Here is a 20,000-nt window from a genome sequence, read left to right on the forward strand (position 1 = left end):
CGTCTTCCTGTTATATGCTCAAATCAGCCAGCTCTGACCTCTCACACCTACCCTACAAAGTCATTCTAAAAATAAACAGGGACATCATCCAAACCTCAGAGTTACAAGAAGCTGTATAATTAATTTTAAAAAAACAATAAAAAATTTTTTTAACCCTTTAGTGTTTAAACCAGGCCAAAATTGTCTTCCTGTTTTATGCTCAAATCAGCCAGCTCAGACCTCTCACACCTACCCTACAAAGTCATTCTAAAAATAAACAGGGACATCATCCAAACCTCAGAGTTACAAGAAGCTGTACAATTAATTTAAAACAATGTGAATAAACAGGCTTTACATTTGACAGTGAAGGCGCATGGCTCAGTGGTTAGAGCGTCGAGCTTACGATCGTGAGGTTGTGAGCTCGAATCTCGGACTGGGCTGTGTGCTGTGTTCTTGAGCAAGACACTTTATTTCACGTTGCTCCAGTTCACTCAGCTGTAGAAATGAGTTACAAAGTCACTGGTGCCAAGCTGTATCGGCCCCTTTGCCTTTCCCTTGGATAACACTGGTGGCGTGGAGAGGGGAGGCCAGTATGCATGGGCGACTGCTGGTCTTCCACAAACAACCTTGCCCAGACTTGTGACTAGGAGGGTAATTTTCTAGTTGCAATCCCATGGTCAGTGTCGTGACCGAAGGGGGTCCCGACCCAACATTTGACAGAGTAATCTGAATGCTAAAGGGTTAAAAAACAATAAAAAAAATTTTTTTTTAAAAAAAGGGAAAAATACTAAAGTGCTTACCTTTTCTTCGACCACCAGAGCTAACTGTTGCTCAAGCGTCTCCCAGTCCATTTTTGGCAAAGTATCCTCAATGTCATATATTTCACAATCTTGAGCGCCAGTGGAATCAGTCTTTACTTCACCGTTTTTCTTTTGCTTATTTTCCCATGATGCAAAATTCGGTTTGCCATGTTTTGAGTTTGCCACAACATCAACGTCCAGGTTATTCATCTCATTGAAATTAGGTTTATACGAGTTGGCAGCAGAATCGGTTTTATAAAGACGGCCGCCGCCCTGCAAACCTTCTGTGTCGCAGCAGTCGACGTTGTCGAGTTCGTTTGAATTTTCATCCCTCACAAAATCGTAAGAGTCTGTTGGTGTTTCTGCCAAATCGGCCGGAGAGGTCATAGTGGATTCGGTGAAGGAGCTTTCTTCGCTCATCGGGCTGTAGTCAGAGAAATCAGTCTTATGGAGATCAAACGGCAGAACATCAGCATCGATTTTCTTCAGCTCGGCGAATTCTTGAGCCAAACTCAGAAAGTTCACCTTCTTCACTCTTTTGTGGAATTCTTCGTCAGTTTCATCAGGATTTTGTTGCAGAGTCTCAGACCTCGTACTGAAGCTGTTACATTTCTCGCTAATAATGGTTTCCTCTAAATCACTGGAATTAAAGATCTCTATTTCGTTGTCGGCAAGATCTCGGAGCGGCCCAACGACTTCAGAATAATCAGATGACACAGACTCACACTCGGCATCTCTGATACGCCTGAACTGGGAGCCTCTGTCCGAGAGGTGGAGGCACGACAAGTCATACTTCAGGTCTGTAGGTTTGGTGAGGTCAGACAGTTGTTGCAGGTCTTCTTCGTCGAATGCGCCGTCGCAATTGGCAGAAACGATTCTTGGGAAATCTTCCGAAGTGATGTTGTTGTTGTAGGAATTCCTCTTCAGTTGTTGGAATCCGGAATTTGAGTCCCACAAGTCGTTATCACTGAAAATACGGAAAAAATTCAAATGAATTATTTATCAATACATGTGTGGTGTGTGTGTGTGTGTGAGTTGTATTTTGTGTGTGTGTGTGTGTGTGCAAGTGTAATGTTTGCATGTGTGTGTGTGTGCAAGTGTATTGCATGTATGTGTTAGTGTGTATTGTGTGTAGTGTGTGTGTGTGCAAGTGCATTGTGTGTAGTGTGTGTGTGTGTGCAAGTGTATTGTGTGTGTGTGTGTGCAAGTGTATTGTGTGTAGTGTGTGTGCAAGTGTATTGTGTGTAGTGTGTGTGTGAGTGTGTGTATTGTGTATGTGTGTGTGAGTTGTATTTTGTGTGTGTGTGTGTGCAAGTGTAACGTTTGTGTTACTGTGTATTGTGTGTGTGTGTGCAAGTGTATCGTGTGTAGTGTGTGTGTGTGCGCACGCAAGTGTATTGTATGTATGTGTTAGTGTGCATTGTGTGTGGTGTGCGTGTATTTAGCCTAAATCAGTGTTTCACAACCTTTCTCCACTTTCAGTACACTTTTATTCTTTCCAAAATCCAGCAACACACCTGAACTAAAAATATAACTGAAAATATGAGGGGGAAAAAAAATTATGTTCAGGTTACACTGTGGCACACCTAGCATTGTCTCATGGCACACCAGTGTGCCATGTCATGCCAATGAGGGAGCACTGGCCTAAATGACACGAAAATCCTTGCATCGGACATTCTCATATGCCATACCTGTAGTAAGACATGCAAGTCCTGCACTGGTCTAAAAAGAAGGCCTTTTAAATATCTGTAAATCAGACAAGACAAACATCATGGTGCCACACGAGGCGAGACTTATTTGCACTGATTGTAATATCTGTAAATCAGACAAGACAAACATCATGGTGCCACACGAGGCGAGACTTATTTGCACTGATTGTAATATCTGTAAATCAGACAAGACAACATCATGGTGCCACACGAGGCGAGACTTATTTGCACTGATTGTAATATCTGTAAATCAGACAAGACAAACATCATGGTGCCACACGAGGCGAGACTTATTTGCACTGATTGTAATATCTGTAAATCAGACAAGACAAACATCATGGTGCCACACGAGGCGAGACTTATTTGCACTGATTGTAATATCTGTAAATCAGACAAGACAAACATCATGTGCCACACGAGGCGAGACTTATTTGCACTGATTGTAATATCTGTAAATCAGACAAGACAACATCATGGTGCCACACGAGGCGAGACTTATTTGCACTGATTGTAATATCTGTAAATCAGACAAGACAAACATCATGGTTCCACACGAGGCGAGACTTATTTGCACTGATTGTAATATCTGTAAATCAGACAAGACAAACATCATGGTGCCACACGAGAGACTTATTTGCACTGATTGTAATATCTGTAAATCAGACAAGACAAACATCATGGTTCCACACGAGGCGAGACTTATTTGCACTGATTGTAATATCTGTAAATCAGACAAGACAACATCATGGTGCCACACGAGCGAGACTTATTTGCACTGATTGTAATATCTGTAAATCAGACAAGACAAACATCATGGTGCCACACGAGGCGAGAGACTTATTTGCACTGATTGTAATATCTGTAAATCAGACAAGACAAACATCATGGTGCCACACGAGGCGAGACTTATTTGCACTGATTGTAATATCTGTAAATCAGACAAGACAAACATCATGGTGCCACACGAGGCGAGAGACTTATTTGCACTGATTGTAATATCTGTAAATCAGACAAGACAAACATCATGGTGCCACACGAGGCGAGAGACTTATTTGCACTGATTGTAATATCTGTAAATCAGACAAGACAAACATCATGGTGCCACACGAGGCGAGACTTATTTGCACTGATTGTAATATCTGTAAATCAGACAAGACAAACATCATGGTGCCACACGAGGCGGAGACTTATTTGCACTGATTGTAATATCTGTAAATCAGACAAGACAAACATCATGGTGCCACACGAGGCGAGACTTATTTGCATGATTGTAATATCTGTAAATCAGACAAGACAAACATCATGGTGCCACACGAGGCGAGACTTATTTGCACTGATTGTAATATCTGTAAATCAGACAAGACAAACATCATGGTTCCACACGAGGCGAGACTTATTTGCACTGATTGTAATATCTGTAAATCAGACAGACAAACATCATGGTGCCACACGAGGCGGAGACTTATTTGCACTGATTGTAATATCTGTAAATCAGACAAGACAAACATCATGGTTCCACACGAGGCGAGACTTATTTGCACTGATTGTAATATCTGTAAATCAGACAAGACAAACATCATGGTGCCACACGAGGCGAGACTTATTTGCACTGATTGTAATGAAAATTTCCATACAATTCTTGGGACTGAGAAGCCTCTTATGTGTACATGGATGATTAATTCAAAATGATGTGAATAATCACTGTCGTCGTTTAAACGTCCGCTTTCCATGCTAGCATGAGTTGGACGGTTTTGACTGAGGGCTGGCGAACCAGGAGGCTGCACCAGACTCCAATCTGATTTGGCAGAGTTTCTACAGCTGGATGCCCTTCCTAACGCTAACCACTCCAAGAGTGTAGTGGGTGCTTTTACGTGCCACCGGCAGAGGGGTCAGTCAGGCGGTACTGGCAGATGTGAATAAATAAGCATTGCATAGGCATAGAAGTGGCTGTGTGGTAAGTAGCTTGCTTACCAACCACATGGTTCTGGGTTCAATCCCACTGCATGGCATCTTGGGGAAAGTGTCTTCTACTATAGCCTTGGGCCGACCAAAGCCTTGTGAGTGGATTTGGTAGGCGGAAACTGAAAGAGGTCCGTCGTATATATGTATATATATATGTGTGTATATGTTTGTGTGTGGTGTTTGTCCCCCTAGCATTGCTTGACAACAATGCTGGTGTGTTTATGTCCCCGTCACTTACTGGTTCGGCAAAAGAGACCGATAGAATAAGTACTGGGCTTACAAAATAATAAGTCCCGGGGTCGAGTTGCTCGACTAAAGGTGGTGCTCCAGCATGGCCACAGTCAAATGACTGAAACGAGTAAAAGCGTATTACATTTGACACGGTAATCTAAATGCTTAAATGCTTAAAGTATGATTTGAGGGAAACTTGGTTGCTATTTCTAGCAGGTCAAGCAACCACATAGAAGTTCATTGGTTCACTCACAGAGTTAGACGTGCAATATATGAGATGCATGAAGGTGCAAGGATGCAGAATAAATAGTTAAGGAAGGATAGGTCACTTACCCGTCATTGGTTAAAGTTGTGTTGTTTTCAAGTCTGTCACAGGAATTCTCGTCAGATTGCAGTATGTTAAGGTTTTGTCTGGAAAGAGAAGCAGGAAAAGATTATAAAAGAATCTAACTACATGATCACCATCACCATCATCATCGTTATTATTATTATTATTATTATTATTGGCCGTGTGCCTAAATCAGAAGAACATTGTATAAACAAAAAACGGATGGCAAGCTGGCAGACTCGTTAGAACGCTGGACAAAATACTCAACAGCATTTCTTCTAGTTCTGTACATTCCGAGTTCAAACACCAAGGTTGACTTTGCCTTTCATCCTTTTCGGTGGGGGTCAATACAATAAGTACCAGATGAACGCTGGGGGTCAATGTAATCAACTTACCCCGTTCCTGAACTTTGATGACTTTGCGACATAATTTGAAACCATTTTTATTGTAACAAAAAAATTATTATCAAGCCTTCCAATGACATGGTTCCGGGTTCAGTCCCACTGCATGGCACTTTGGACAAATGTTTTCTGCTATAGCCTCGGGCCAACCAAATCCTTGTGAGCAGATTTGGAAGATGGAAACTGAAAGAAGCCTGCCATATAAATGTGTGTGTGTGCGTGTGCTTTGGTCTGTGTTTGTAACCCCCAACACCTGACAACTGGTGTTGGTGTGTTTACACCCCTGTAACTTAGTGGTTTGACAATAGAGACTGATAGAATAAGTGCCAGGTTTAAAAAAATAAGCACTACGGTTGATTCATTTGACTAAAATTCTTGAAGGCAATGCTTCAGCATGGCCATGTGGTGGAGAAGTTTGCCTCCTAAACATGGTTCTGGGTTCAGTCCCACTGGAAGCTAAAAGAAGCCCACCATGCATAGGTACTGGCAAACTGAAGGGCCACACTGAGCCTCAGTGCCATCTTTGACATGGTTTCTATGGCTGAATGTCCTTCCTAACACTGACCACTTTACAGCATACTCTGGGTGAGATTGCCAAGAAACTTCCAAAACAGAAAAGAACAAAGAAAGAAAGCAAGGAAAAAGCCCCTTCTACTACTAAGAGGAATTACTTGGGAAGGGAAAGCGAGTGGCTTTATACCAAATGTTGAAAGGCTAAATTAAAAAGGGTAAAACACCCTGCCCCTTTGGTCATGAATGACCATGGAATTGCACCTAGAAAGTTCCCATATGAGGCACAAATCCGAGCAAGGTTGTTTATGGAAGACCAGCAAGCATCACCCATGAATATCGGCTTCCCTTCTCCATGCCACCGATGTCGTCCAAGGGAAAGGAAAAGGAACCGATATAGTTGGGCATCAGTGACCCTGCAACTCATTTCTACAGCTGAGAGAACTGTCTTGCTCAAGAACACAACACGCAGCCCGGTCCAGGAATCGAACTGACTACCTTGTGATTGTGAGCCCAGCACTCTAACCATTGAGCCATGAGAAAGTATGGCAGAAGGATAAGCACAGGTGTTTTGCTATAGAGGAGATGCGTGGATGGAGGAGATAAAAAAGGAAGGTAGTGATGGGGTACCAGAGTAAAGGGTTAAGAAAGTGAGCATAAGAGAGGGGACAGAGAGAGGAATTGGGAGAGGAAGAGGGGAGAGAGAGAGAGAGAGTGGATGCTTTCATAAAGAGAGTGGAGGAGGGAATAAAGAGGTGGAGGGAGAGGTGAATGTAGTTAGTGATGAACAAAGATGGGGGTGAAGATGATGGGAGATACCAACATGTAAGGTGGGAGAGATAGGAGTAGCTCAGGGAGGAGAAAACGGAAAGGAGTAGAAAGATATGCAAGGTTAGGAGCAGTGGAGAGAGAGAGAGAGAGATGCAGGGGTACATAAGGGACGATGATAAGTGGGGCATGAGGGTAGATATGATGGTTGCTTGATGGATATTTACCGACCACAGAATGGGACAAAAATGGGTAATTACACCAGTGGTTTTCAACCAGGGTTCCGCGAAACCTTAGGGTTCCGCGAAACCTTAGGGTTCCGCCAGCACAGTCCAGGGCTTCCGCAAGAAGTTACAAAACTGCTAAAATCGGCAGTAATTTTTAATTCTCCTGTGCAGATATGTGTGCATAAGACTATTGAATTATTGCGCAGGGGTTCCTTGAGCCAGTGGAATGTTTCCTTGGGGTTCCGCTCCAGCAAAAAGTTTGAAAAGCACTGAATTACACATTAGCAGAATTTGAACTCAGAACACTGCTCTGTCACTATAATCTGGATTTCATGGAAAGGAAATCAGTTATTTGTTTCAATTAACTTTTAAAATAATGAAGAAATTAGAAACAATAACTGTCGTTTTTAAGCTGGTGTTTGAAACAAATTAACACAAAATTTTGAATGAAGGTTTTCATTTTGATCACTTTAACCCTTTTGTTACCATATATGTTTCAATTCATTTTGAAGATAATGAAGAACTTAGCAAAGCAATGGTCATTATTAAGCTGGTGTTTGGAAAGTAAATTAACATGAAATTCTAATGGAAAATTCTAATTTGGATCACTTTAACCCTTTTGTTACCATATTTGTATTGAAATAAACTGTCTTTGTTTCAATTAATTTTGAAAATAATGAAGAATTTGGTAAAATAACTTTGTCATTATTTAATTGGTGTTTGAGACATAAATTAGCATGAAGTTTTAATGGGAGGTTTAAATTTAGATCCGTCCAAAATAAGAACTTTGTATCGTAAAACTAGGAGCAGTTTCAAGAGGGTTGAAGCTGCTAGCCCCCTAGATCTATCAAAGGACCACATCTTGTGGCATATGTTTCAATTTTGGCATGGTTCCTGTGGCTGGATAGCATTCTTAACACAAAACACTTTACAGAGTGTATTAGACGCTTTTTATCAAAGCACCAGCCCTGGTAAGATAACTCTGTTCTTGACAAGACTAAAGGATCTTCTCAATCATATGTTGTTGTATTCATTTTCAAGATGCACAGGGATGCAAGCATGTTATATCATGGCACCAGCACCAGTGGGGTTGCTTTGTACTTGACAAAGCTAAAGAGGATTCACTGCTCTGCAGTGTGGCCATTATATGCTCAATTCGATGTCACCTTCAGGATGAAAGACCAGCATCACCACCACCGCCACTATTACTACCAAGAATGCTTTCTACTCTAGGCACAAAGCCTGAAATTTGGGGGGAGGGAGCCAGTTGATTAGATTGACCCCAGTACACAACTGGTACTTCATTTATCAACCCCGAATGGATGAAAAGCAAAGTCGACCTCGGTGGAATTTGAACTCAGAATGTAGCGGCAGACGAAATACCTATTTCTTTATTACCCACAAGGGGTTACACACAGAGGGGACAAACAAGGACAGACAGACAAACGGATTAAGTCGATTATATCGACCCCAGTGCGTAACTGGTACTTATTTAATCGACCCCAAAAGGATGAAAGGCAAAGTCGACCTCGGTGGAATTTGAACTCAGAACATAAAGACAGATGAAATACCTATTTCTTTACTGCCCACAAGGGGCTGAACACAGAGAGGACAAACAAGGACAGACAAACATATTAAGTCAATTACATCGACTCCAGTGCATAACTGGTACTTATTTAATCGACCCCTAAAGGATGAAAGGCAAAGTCGACCTCGGCGGAATTTGAACTCAGAACGTAAAGACAGAAGAAATACGGCTACGCATTTCACCTGGCGTGCTAACGATTCTGCCAATTCACTACCTTACTATTACTACTAATAATATCACACCTACTACTACAATCACTACCACAACTATACCACTTCTATTACCAGACTACCACCACTACCACCACCACCACCACCATCCATCCAACCACTTTCCCTGCCATCATTATCACCACCACCACTACCATCACACCACTCTTACAAGCATACTACTACTAACAGTACCACTACTCCTACTACCACCAGTACCACAACTCCTACTGCCACCACTACCTCTAAGTTATATAAATACAACAAACTCAGTCTTTTAATTTAACTGTTTTTTTTTGTTTCTGTTTTTTACTTTCGTTTTCCATTTTGAAGTTAAGGTGGTGGTGGCGGTGGTAGTGGTGGTGGTGGTGGTGGTGGTGGTGGTAGTGGTGGTGGTGGCGGTGGTAGTGGTGGTGGTGGTGGTGGTGGTGGCGGTGGTAGTGGTGGTGGTGCTAGTAGAAGTGGTCGGGATGGAAGGAAATAACCATTGTGGTATAACGGTCATAGTTATGTAGTGGTGGTGGTGGTGGTGGTCATAGTGCCAGTGGTTGTGCAGACGGTAGTAGGTGCCTATGAAGATGGCAACATAGAAACAGACCACAACGGTGCGTAGTGTACAGAAGAGGGTGGCGGCGGCGGTAGTGTTGGTGGAGGTGGTGGTGGTGGTGGAGTGGGGGTGTAAAGGTGGAATCACAGACAATACCGCAGCAGCAGCAACAACAACAGCAACAGTAACAGCTGTAGAGACATAAAAAGGTCAAAGACAGATCGGTGTTGCTGAGGTGGTTCACTGTAGCAGTGCAGCAGAGGGGTGGTGGGCAGGGTGGGGAGGTAGTGTGTGTGTGTAGGTGTGTGTGTATATACATATATATATATATATATATATATATATATATATATACACATATATAATCTATGTATACACACACACACAAATTGTGTGTAGATGTGTGTGTATATATACATATTTATACATATACACATTTATGTACATACACACACATAAAATGTGTTGGTGTGTATAAATACATATAAACATAATATATATATAGACATTTATGTATATACATATATACACATACACACACACATATACGTGTGTGTGTGTGTGTATATATATATATATATATGACTGTTACTTTGTTTCTGCATATGTATGTATATACATATATAAATGTATGTGTGTGTGTGTATATATTATATATATATATATATATACCTGTATGTGTGTATATGTATATATATATGTATCAAAAGGATGTGTTATAACACTATTCTACATATACAAAAACAGCCATACTAACAATCAAACATATCTCCCATCATCAGCTGCCCCACAGATATCATTATGGTTTCGACACCCGGGTAGTACCTTTCAATCTGGCCATGTCAACAACACTAAAATAAGTGTTGTTTGGGAACAAACATACCAAAGAAACAACTATCAAATACATTTATCCTCTGTATAACAGTATTGGTAAATAAATTCAATAAGTAGATCAATAACCAACTCCAAAATATGTAACTAAACAGCGACCAAACATTTAAGTCATACATTTTATTCCCTACAGTCTTCCATAATATAATAAAAGTGAAATCTTTATAACCACATTCATTCAATCTAAATATAGGCAGTATATATACATATATGTGTGTATGTATATATATATATATGTACGTATTTATGTATTTAATATATATATGTATGTATTTGTGTATTTAATATATATATACATATATGTATTTATGTATTTATGTATTTAAAATATATATATATATATATATATATATATATATATATTCATTTATTTATATGTATGTATATTTATGTATGTATGTGCGTATATATATATAGGCATTAGTGTGGCTGTGTTCATGGCCACTTCTTCAGTCCCACCCCATGGTACTTTCAGTAACTCCTACTGCAGCCCTGAGCCAATCAAAGATTTGTGAGTGGATTTGGAAAATGGAAACTGAAAGAAGCCCACCTACGTACATATGTATGTATATGTGTGTGTGTGTATGTGTGTGCCTTTGTCCCCCACCACTGCTTGACAACTGATGTTGGTTTGTTTACCTTCTGATGACTTAACAGTCCAGTAATAGAGACCAACAGAATATGTACCAGGCTTTTAAAAAAAAAGTTTGGGGGTCGACTCATTTGACCAAACCCCTTCAAGGTGGTGCCCCAGTATGGCCATAGTCCAATGACTGAAACAAGTAAAAGATATATATGTACATCTATATATGCATGAATCAGGGACATGCTGCTTAGGTGGACAAGGTAGGCAGTGCCTTCCTTGAATAAAATAGATCCATAGCAACATTTTCCTTTTATGGCAAAATATGCACCTAATTCAATAAAATTATGAAGGTTTGTCTGATTACTATGCATAAAGTACAAAATATTTTACTTTTTTGTAGATTAGGTAGGCATGATTTGCCCCTGCTTTTCAATCTCAGTATTTAAGCTACACATAGTACTGCTGTGTACACTCCTACAACACTGTTTTCTTTAAGCGTTATAAAGGCAGAAGTAGTAATTCTGCCTCCAACTCAGTCGCAAGCCTGTGTTTCGCTTATTTTTTGTAAGCCCGGCACTCTAACCGCTGAGCCATGTGCCTTAGACAGACAGACATTCAGACAGATAGATAGATATATATAGAGAGAGACAGACAAATATAGACCACTTTCTGCAGCAAATTCAAAACAACTGTTTTTCACAAATAAAACTTAAACTTAATTAACCTATAAATTTTTTTTTTTACATTTATCAGCCCATTTTGGCCACCCGGTTATCATCCCACTATTCTTCAATGCTCCCCTGGATCTTTCCACCACCCCGAAGGGGGCAGTACTGCCCACTTTAGGAACCACTGCATTAGAGGGTCCACCTATTAAAGGGGACAGTTACATGGTGAAAATCGCTATGAAGAATATGGGGATAGGGAAAAGTACCCGGTCCATCAAAGAATAGTCTTTGAGATGCTGAAAACATCTGGGAAAAACAGGATGCATAGCATGTAATTTAATACATGATTAGGCGCAGGAGTGGCTGTGTGGTAAGTAGCTTGCTTACCAACCACATGGTTCTGGGTTCAGTCCCACTGCGTGGCATCTTGGGCAAGTGTCTTCTGCTATAGCCCCGGGCCGACCAATGCCTTGTGAGTGGATTTGGTAGACGGAAACTGAAAGAAGCCTGTCGTATATATGTATATATATATATATATATGTATGTATGTGTGTGTGTTTGTGTGTCTGTGTTTGTCCCCCTAGCATTGCTTGACAACCGATGCTGGTGTGTTTACGTCCCTGTCACTTAGCGGTTCGGCAAAAAGAGACCGATAGAATAAGTACTGGGCTTACAAAAAGAATAAGTCCCGGGGTCGAGTTGCTCCAGCATGGCCACAGTCAAATGACTGAAACAAGTAAAGGAGTAAAGGAGTATTACATCACCAACCAGACTATTGGACATTATTATACAACACTGGTCACAATGCATTTGCAGGGCAACATTCTCCACTGATCAAAAGGGGGACAACAGGAGCAACGTGAAATGTGTTTTTTTCCGAAGAATACAATGTGCTCCCCAGTCTTGGAATTGAACCTACCATCTATCAATCATGAGTGAGACAGCCTAACCACTAGGCCATGTGCCTTTACAATAATGTAATCTCTCTATATATAAAGCTGAAGTTGTCTGTGTGTGTATGGCAGGTTTGGTAGCCTTCGACTAACACTATCTCCTCCGAGACCCTGTGGTGCAAGTTGACCAAAATTGAGAGTATGATAGAAGAAGGCTTGCTCTTCCTTCCGTAGAAGAAAAAAATTCAAATCGGTCCATGTTAACACCAAAAATTATTTACATCAAAAAGGTGCTTTTTTTCTATGAAAACCCTATTCTTTTACGATTTTTTGACTGCTGTGTTGCCATTTTTCGGTGTATTTCAACCAGAAAAATGTTCACGTAAAGAGAATAACAAGCTACATAATGCAAAATTTTTACTTTTCAAAAATTCCAATTCTAAAGGGTCGAAACAAACCCGAGCAACGCCGGGCGATACTGCTAGTATATATATATATGTATATATACATAATATGTTTGCCTCGTCTTGTCAGATGATAGCCAGAGTGTTCTGATTTACTTTCATCCTTACATGTGTGCAGATACCCATTGTCATGGGAGTTTATGAAATACAAAACAGATGAAGAAATGAAACGATACTGAGACAGCTGTGAGTTATTGGATTTAACCCTTTAGTGTTCAGATTACTCTGTTAAATATAATACTTTTTCACTCAAATTGTTTTGAATTAATCATGCATTATCTTATAGCTTTGAGGTTTCAGTGATGTGATTGTTTATTTTTAGCATGACATTGTAGGTTAGGTGTGAGAGGCTAGATATCGCCAGTTTGAATATAGAACATTTAGAATATTTGGGCCGGATATGGCCGGTTTAAACACAAAAGGGTTAAGTAACTAAAGCTTGCACAACACTTTTGCCACTCTGTCGGTCACCATCGAAGGATCCAGTGACAAGCATTGCAGGATGACCGGTTCTATTTTGATGGTAAGTTTTATGTGAGAGTATATTTCTCCGAGAAGAGATGCCTTTGTCACAGCTTCGTCAAAAATATTGGGAGACACCTTCTGTCCATGGGAAATCTATTTTGCTCATAGGTGGGACCTTAACAGACACTACCATTCTAGGTCAGAATAAACCTGGGAGTAATGATAATTAAGGGATGACTTCAACAACCTGTTTTTGAAGATGAACATGCTGAAGATAGTGAGCCCAAATATATGTATGATCCCTACAACTCCAGAACTGGGGGCCCATCACCAGATACATTTTAATACAATATATGTGTGTGTGTGTGTGAGACTCCTCAACTTTTGTTCTCTCTCTCCTTTCCTTTACATGCCGACCACCAAAGTGACCGATCGTATTTTCTCTCATCTCCCACTTTCAACCCATTTTGTTGTCTCTCTCTCGTCCTTCTGTTTCTAATTCTTTAGGATATTCCTCCTGCCCTTAATCATTCTTTTGTCTCCTATCTGGCCCTAATGCCTTATTCTATTTCTTTATTTCATTTTCTTCATATGTCCACATTTCTTCCCGCTTGTTTTCATCGTCATCCCTCGTGCATCCACTAATGGTCACATCTCAAATCACATTTATTTCATGGCGTATTTGTTTGTTCACTTTCTGTCATGATTAGTCCCTTGTTCATTGGCTCACTATTTCCTGATGGCTTCTTGCTGCTGGCGCCACCAGAAGGGGATCAATTTTATCATGAAATTGTGTTTGACCTTCTGGCTGAAAACTGCCGAAGATTGGGTGACCTTCTTTGTCTGCTTTCTGTTTGTGAATTTATTTTATACTTTTTAACTTTATATATATACTCTTTTACTCTTTTACTTGTTTCAGTCATTTGACTGCGGCCATGCTGGAGCACCGCCTTTAGTCGAGCAAATCAACCCCGGGACTTATTCTTTGTAAGCCCAGTACTTATTCTATCAGTCTCTTTTGCCGAACCGCTAAGTGACAGGAACATAAACACACCAGCATCGATTGTCAAGCAATGCTAGGGGGACAAACAGACACACAAACACACACACACACATATATATACATATATACAACAGGCTTCTTTCAGTTTCCGTCTACCAAATCCACTCACAAGGCATTGGTCGGCCCGGGGCTATAGCAGAAGACACTTGCCCAAGATGCCACGCAGTGGGACTGAACCCGGAACCATGTGGTTGGTTAGCAAGCTACTTACCACACAGCCACTCCTGCATATATATATATATATATATATATATATATATATATATATATATATATATATATATAGATATATATATATGTGTATATATATATATATGTAATATATGTGTATATATGTGTGCGTGTGTGTGTTTGTAGGGGCACGTGGCTTAGTGGTTAGGGTGTCAGCACCATGATCGTAAGATTGTGGTTTCGATTCCTGGATCGGGCGACACATTGTGTTCTTGAGCAAAACACTTCATTTCACGTTGCTCCAGTTCACTCAGCTGGCAAAAATGAGTAGCACTGCGATGGACTGGCATCCTGTCCAGCTGGGGAATATATATGCCATAGAAACCGGGAAACTGGGCCCATGAGCCTGGCTAGGCTTTAAAAGGGTGCATTTATATATATATATATATATATATATATTGGGTTAGTGCATAATTATTGCAGCTTTTTTTCAACAAATTTCATTCAACAAAACAATAACAATATTTAACAAAAACATCTTTAAATGATGGTCTGACTGTATGCCAAGCAAATGGGAAGCAGTAATTGAAGTAGATGGTGAATATGCTCCAGAATAATCATTTAATGGTGTTTTTGTTACATGTTGTTATTGTTTTTGTTGAATAAAATTTGTTGAAAAAAAGTTGCAATAATTATGCACCAAACCAATATATATATACACACACACACACACACAAAATATATGACTCTAAGAACTACATAAAGTTGTAACAAAGGTTGTATTTGTTTAATGCTTAAAAGCAAATAAGAGTGACATAAGGAGGTGCTAAAAAAGTTCCTGGCTTCGGATAAAGATCAGTTAATTATGATTTTAGTCAACATATTCCCCTTTCAGATTCACACACTTATAGCAGCGGTCCTTCAGTTTTTCTAAGTGATATCCACTGTACTCTGGATATCACCAAATACTGCATTATTAGCCTTGAGAGATCCTCTCCCATGTGCGCTTGCTGTATGAAATGGTCCCTCAAGACTAAGAACACAGTATCAATGAGTTCCAATAATACATCCATGCCAAACTGGATCTAAAGATTACCATTTGGCATTAATACTGATTCCACATGTGGGTGGGTGTGAGAGTGTATAATTATTCTCTCTCTCTCTCTTTTAATCTTTTACTTGTTTCAGGCATTTGACTGCGGCCATGCTGGAGCACCACCTTTTAATCGAGCAACTCGACCCCGGGACTTTGTAGGCCTTATTATCGGTCTCTTTTGCCGAACCGCTAAGTGACGGGGGCATAAACACATCAGCATCGGTTGTCAAGCAATGCTAGGGGGACAAACACAGACACACAAACATATACACATGCACATATATATATATACATATATACGACAGGCTTCTTTAAGTTTCCGTCTACCAAATCCACTCACAAGGCTTTGGTCGCCCGAGGCTATAGCAGAAGACACCTGCCCAAGGTGCCACGCAGTAGGACTGAACCCAGAACCATGTGGTTGGTAAGCAAGCTACTTACCACACAGCCACTCCTGTGCCTATGGTGTAGAATTATCAGAGGTTTGACGAAATTTAGGTGAGGGACGCACACATGTGCATGCATGTTTGTTTGTATGTGCTTGTTACGAGCTGTAGTTGAAAGAAAATCGCTCTCGGCTGAAATTACATCATCGCTTCAGCAATGACAGGGAGGGTGGCGATGACAAGGAATATAATATCCTCCATGCTGCATAGACATGGCTCAAGTAACACATGTATATCATACAAGTAGATAAAAACAAAACACAAATAAAAACAATTCAGAACATATAAAATTACATACGTATGTAGCTAAATGCACAACAGTATATATATATATGTGTGTGTGTGTGCTTGCATGTGTGTGTGTCTGTGTGTGCAATTTTTCGTTTTTCTTTTTTTGCTTCAAGTAACATAATACTAGGTCAAGTTTTCGATGCTTTTTTTTCTGCTGAAGTTACTTCCTTTTTTACCATGTTTACGGTCAAACACAACTACCTACATATATATAGTCACACAAAACTATATATATACAAGCAGTATCGCCTGGCGTTGCTCGGGTTTGTAAGGGAAATAACTATATAAGCATTTTTAGAGAGTTATAGCCAAAACGTAACAAAAAAAATGCATTAAAAATGGAAAAAAAATTATGGTAAATTTTTTTTTAAATCGTTGACTCATCGTAGACATTTTTAGAGAGTTACTTCCCTTATATAATAGCGAAAAATGCAGTAAAATGGAAAAAAAAATATTATGTAATTTGTTTTAAAATCGTAGACTCATCGTAGAACCGCGCGCTAATACCCAGAAGGGCTCGATATGAATCACGACTATAAGATACCCGGTTTTGGTTACACTGCACCGCAAAATGTGGGAGTAGTTAGGAATCTAAATCGTAAGAGACAGACACACAACTTGACTTTTATATATAAAGATATATATATATATATATATGTATGTATATGTATATGTAAAAAATACAAACTGGGACAAGAATGTAAAACATTTAGAAGACAATACAAAAAACACGGACGGGACATTCAAGCTTTCAATCTTCAGTCAAGAACCGGATCATCCTCGCAATTTCGGCTGATTAATCTTGAGATCGCTTCGATCCGGCCAGCCCCAAGGAAAAACTAAGCTACGAGCATTAGATTTCTTGGAAAAAGTATCGAATGTATACGAAACAAGGACAGAAAAACGGACGATGCCACAAGAATATAAATACAAAAAAACAATAATAGTAATAACAGGACAAAAACAGCAGGTGTCATATATATATATAATGAGGGAGATAAATTGAATATCAATTTAGTTAATATCAATTTAAAACCAGTAGCCTAGCATATAAAAAATCTGAAAAATCAGAGAAAATTTCAATACATGTGGATATTTAGGGCTAAAAATCACTAGGTGGACAGCCTCTGGAAACATTCTTTCTTTGTAGTTAGATCATATATATATATATATATATATATATATATATTATATATATATATATATATATATATACATATTACATATATATACATATATATAATATCATATACATATATATATATGTTGGATCGTTAGCCCCTACAGGCAATTTTTTTCTCTCCTTGTTTCTTTTCTGTGTATCTTTCTGTTGAAGAGCGTAGGCTCGAAACGTAAAAGACTTGTTTTATTTATATTGCTGAGCGCCATACTAATACATTGTTTGTTTGTACACCACCTATCTTCGTCTTTTGTTTATTTTTGTAAACCTTCCTGTTATTATATATATATATATATATATATATATATATACAAGAAATAGAAGTCAGTACACCACCAATTCGGGCCCCACCCAATCCATTTTCGGAAAATAAGTGTACAATTATCTGTGGGATGGTCAAATTAATTTAATTGACACAAAAAACCTGAAATATTATCAAATTTATTTGGTGTTTTCAGCGGTCAATGTACAAACAAACAAACTTGGCTTTTTGTATGAATATAAGTTATATATTTATTTAGTCTATCTTTTACTTGTTTCAGTCATTAGACTATGGCCATACTGGAGCACCACCTTCAGTTCTTTTTTTTTTTTTAGTTGAATGAATCAATCCCCATACAGTATTGGGGGTTATTTTATTTTTTTTGCTGTTATGGGAGATGTAAACAAACCAACATTGGCTGCCAAGTGATAGTGAAGGGCAAACACACACACACACACATGATGGGCTTCTTTCAGTTTCCATCTACAAAATCCACTCACAAGGCTCTGATCAGCCTAAGACTATAGTAGAAGATACCTGCCCAAGATTTCCTGCATGGACTGAACCAGGAACCATGTGGATGGCAGGCAAGCTACTTACCACACACCCACACATACATATACATTTATTTATTTATTTATTTCAGTCATTTGACTGCGGCCATACTGGAGCACCGCCTTTAGTCGAACAAATTGACCCCCAGGACTTATTCTTTGTAAGTCTAGAACTTATTCTATCAGTCTCTTTTGCCAAACCTCTAAGTTATGGGGACGTAAACACACCAACATCGGTTATCAAGCGATGGTAGGGGGACAAACACAAACACACAGTTTCCGTCTACCAAATCCACTCACAAGGCTTTGGTCGGCCCGAGGCTTTAGGGGAAGACACTTGCCCAAGATGCCGCACATTAGGATTGAACCAGGAACCATGTGGTTAGTAAGCAAGCTACTTACCACACAGCCACATGTGTCTGAGTGTCTAAATGTATAAGTATATACTAATTACACAGAACTTATCCTTATGTATAATCATACACACAGGTCTAACTGTAAGGGAGGTAACCACTCACTGTTGTGCACACACGAAAGTGTAATTGGGGAAAAAGAAGCAAAAATTAAACACATTTTTAGTACTTTCCTTTTTAAAAAAAAGGCAACAAAAATGTACACATATAAGTGAGTATGTCTGTATCTGTGTGTGTGTGTGTGTGTTTGTGTGTGCATCTGTAAATGAACGAATTAAGCAAAAATATTGGATTTTAGATAAATTACCTCCCCTTACACAAAGGAGGTCTTCAGGAGATCAGACATGGTTAAGAGAAGTGAAATATTGAAAAGAACTTGGAGGGGAGAGGAATATAACTCTAAGAAGAAGAAAAACTACCAGAAAGGAAAGAAATTAATGGAAGAAGGAAAGAAAGAAAGGGATCTTTTCGGTTTGAACGGTAGTGTTTTAAAATAATTTCCACGTAACTAAACACTTTTAAACTTCGTATACTGGTAGAATGTGTTTATAAAACATCATTTTCTCTTGGCTTTATTGAGAAAATTCTATGGTTTGTAAGATATTTGTAGTTTTTTTTTCTTCCATTTCTGCAATTTCAACCAATCAATGACGTCTATTGAGGTAAAAAAAAAAAAAAAAGCATTCTGTACCGTATGACTATGTACCTCGTTTAAGAAACAGATTGGGTTTATTTACATTTGTGAAGAAAAAAAGATACTCTTCCCCCACTCTTAACCCTAACCCTAAAACAGATTGAAATGCAATAGATCGATACTAAGGTCATAATTATGGGTAACAATTTCATATGACACCACTAGAAAAAACTGCCGATCCAAAGAAAGAAAAACAGTGCTCTAGAATGGCCAATAACACCAGCCCAGAAATTTAAATCAGTAAAACTATAAAAAATCTTTTGAAAATGAAAGACAAACAGACAAATTGTATAACGACCCTTAAAACAGCTGTTGATGACAGGAGAGGTGGTCACGGATGGGTGCTTGGTTCGGAAAAAAATACAAGAAAAGGTTGAGTGGTTTACCAAGTGAGTTTTACAGAATGTCAGGTCATCTCATTGTGTCATCTTCTCCTTAATTCTACATGATGCTGCAGTTTGTAAAATGACAGTCTACCAAGGCAGGTGACAGACAGACAGACAGAAAAAAAAAAGCTGGTAAAATGAGAAGACAGGTGAGAATGGAGTGTCGTCTGCAGCTTAAAAAAAAAACCTGGTCACAGAAAATTGTGTGAGAGTGGTTG

General features: G+C 39.2%; 1 protein-coding gene across 2 annotated transcripts in view; it reads right to left on the reverse strand.

Annotated features, from left to right (window-relative positions):
* The window catches only part of LOC115224027, a 131,557-nt gene that overhangs the window by 65,583 nt on the left and 45,974 nt on the right, over positions 1 to 20,000 (reverse strand). For both annotated transcript variants that reach the window (XM_029794824.2, XM_029794823.2), the window contains 2 exons: positions 5,015 to 5,092; positions 780 to 1,746 (listed from right to left, as the gene is read on the reverse strand). In XM_029794824.2, coding sequence (XP_029650684.1) covers positions 780 to 1,746; positions 5,015 to 5,092 — 1,045 coding nt within the window. The remainder of the gene's footprint in view (positions 1 to 779; positions 1,747 to 5,014; positions 5,093 to 20,000) is intronic.

This window comes from Octopus sinensis, linkage group LG24 (assembly GCF_006345805.1).
Source record: "Octopus sinensis linkage group LG24, ASM634580v1, whole genome shotgun sequence".
NCBI classification, from domain to species: Eukaryota; Metazoa; Mollusca; class Cephalopoda; order Octopoda; family Octopodidae; genus Octopus; species Octopus sinensis.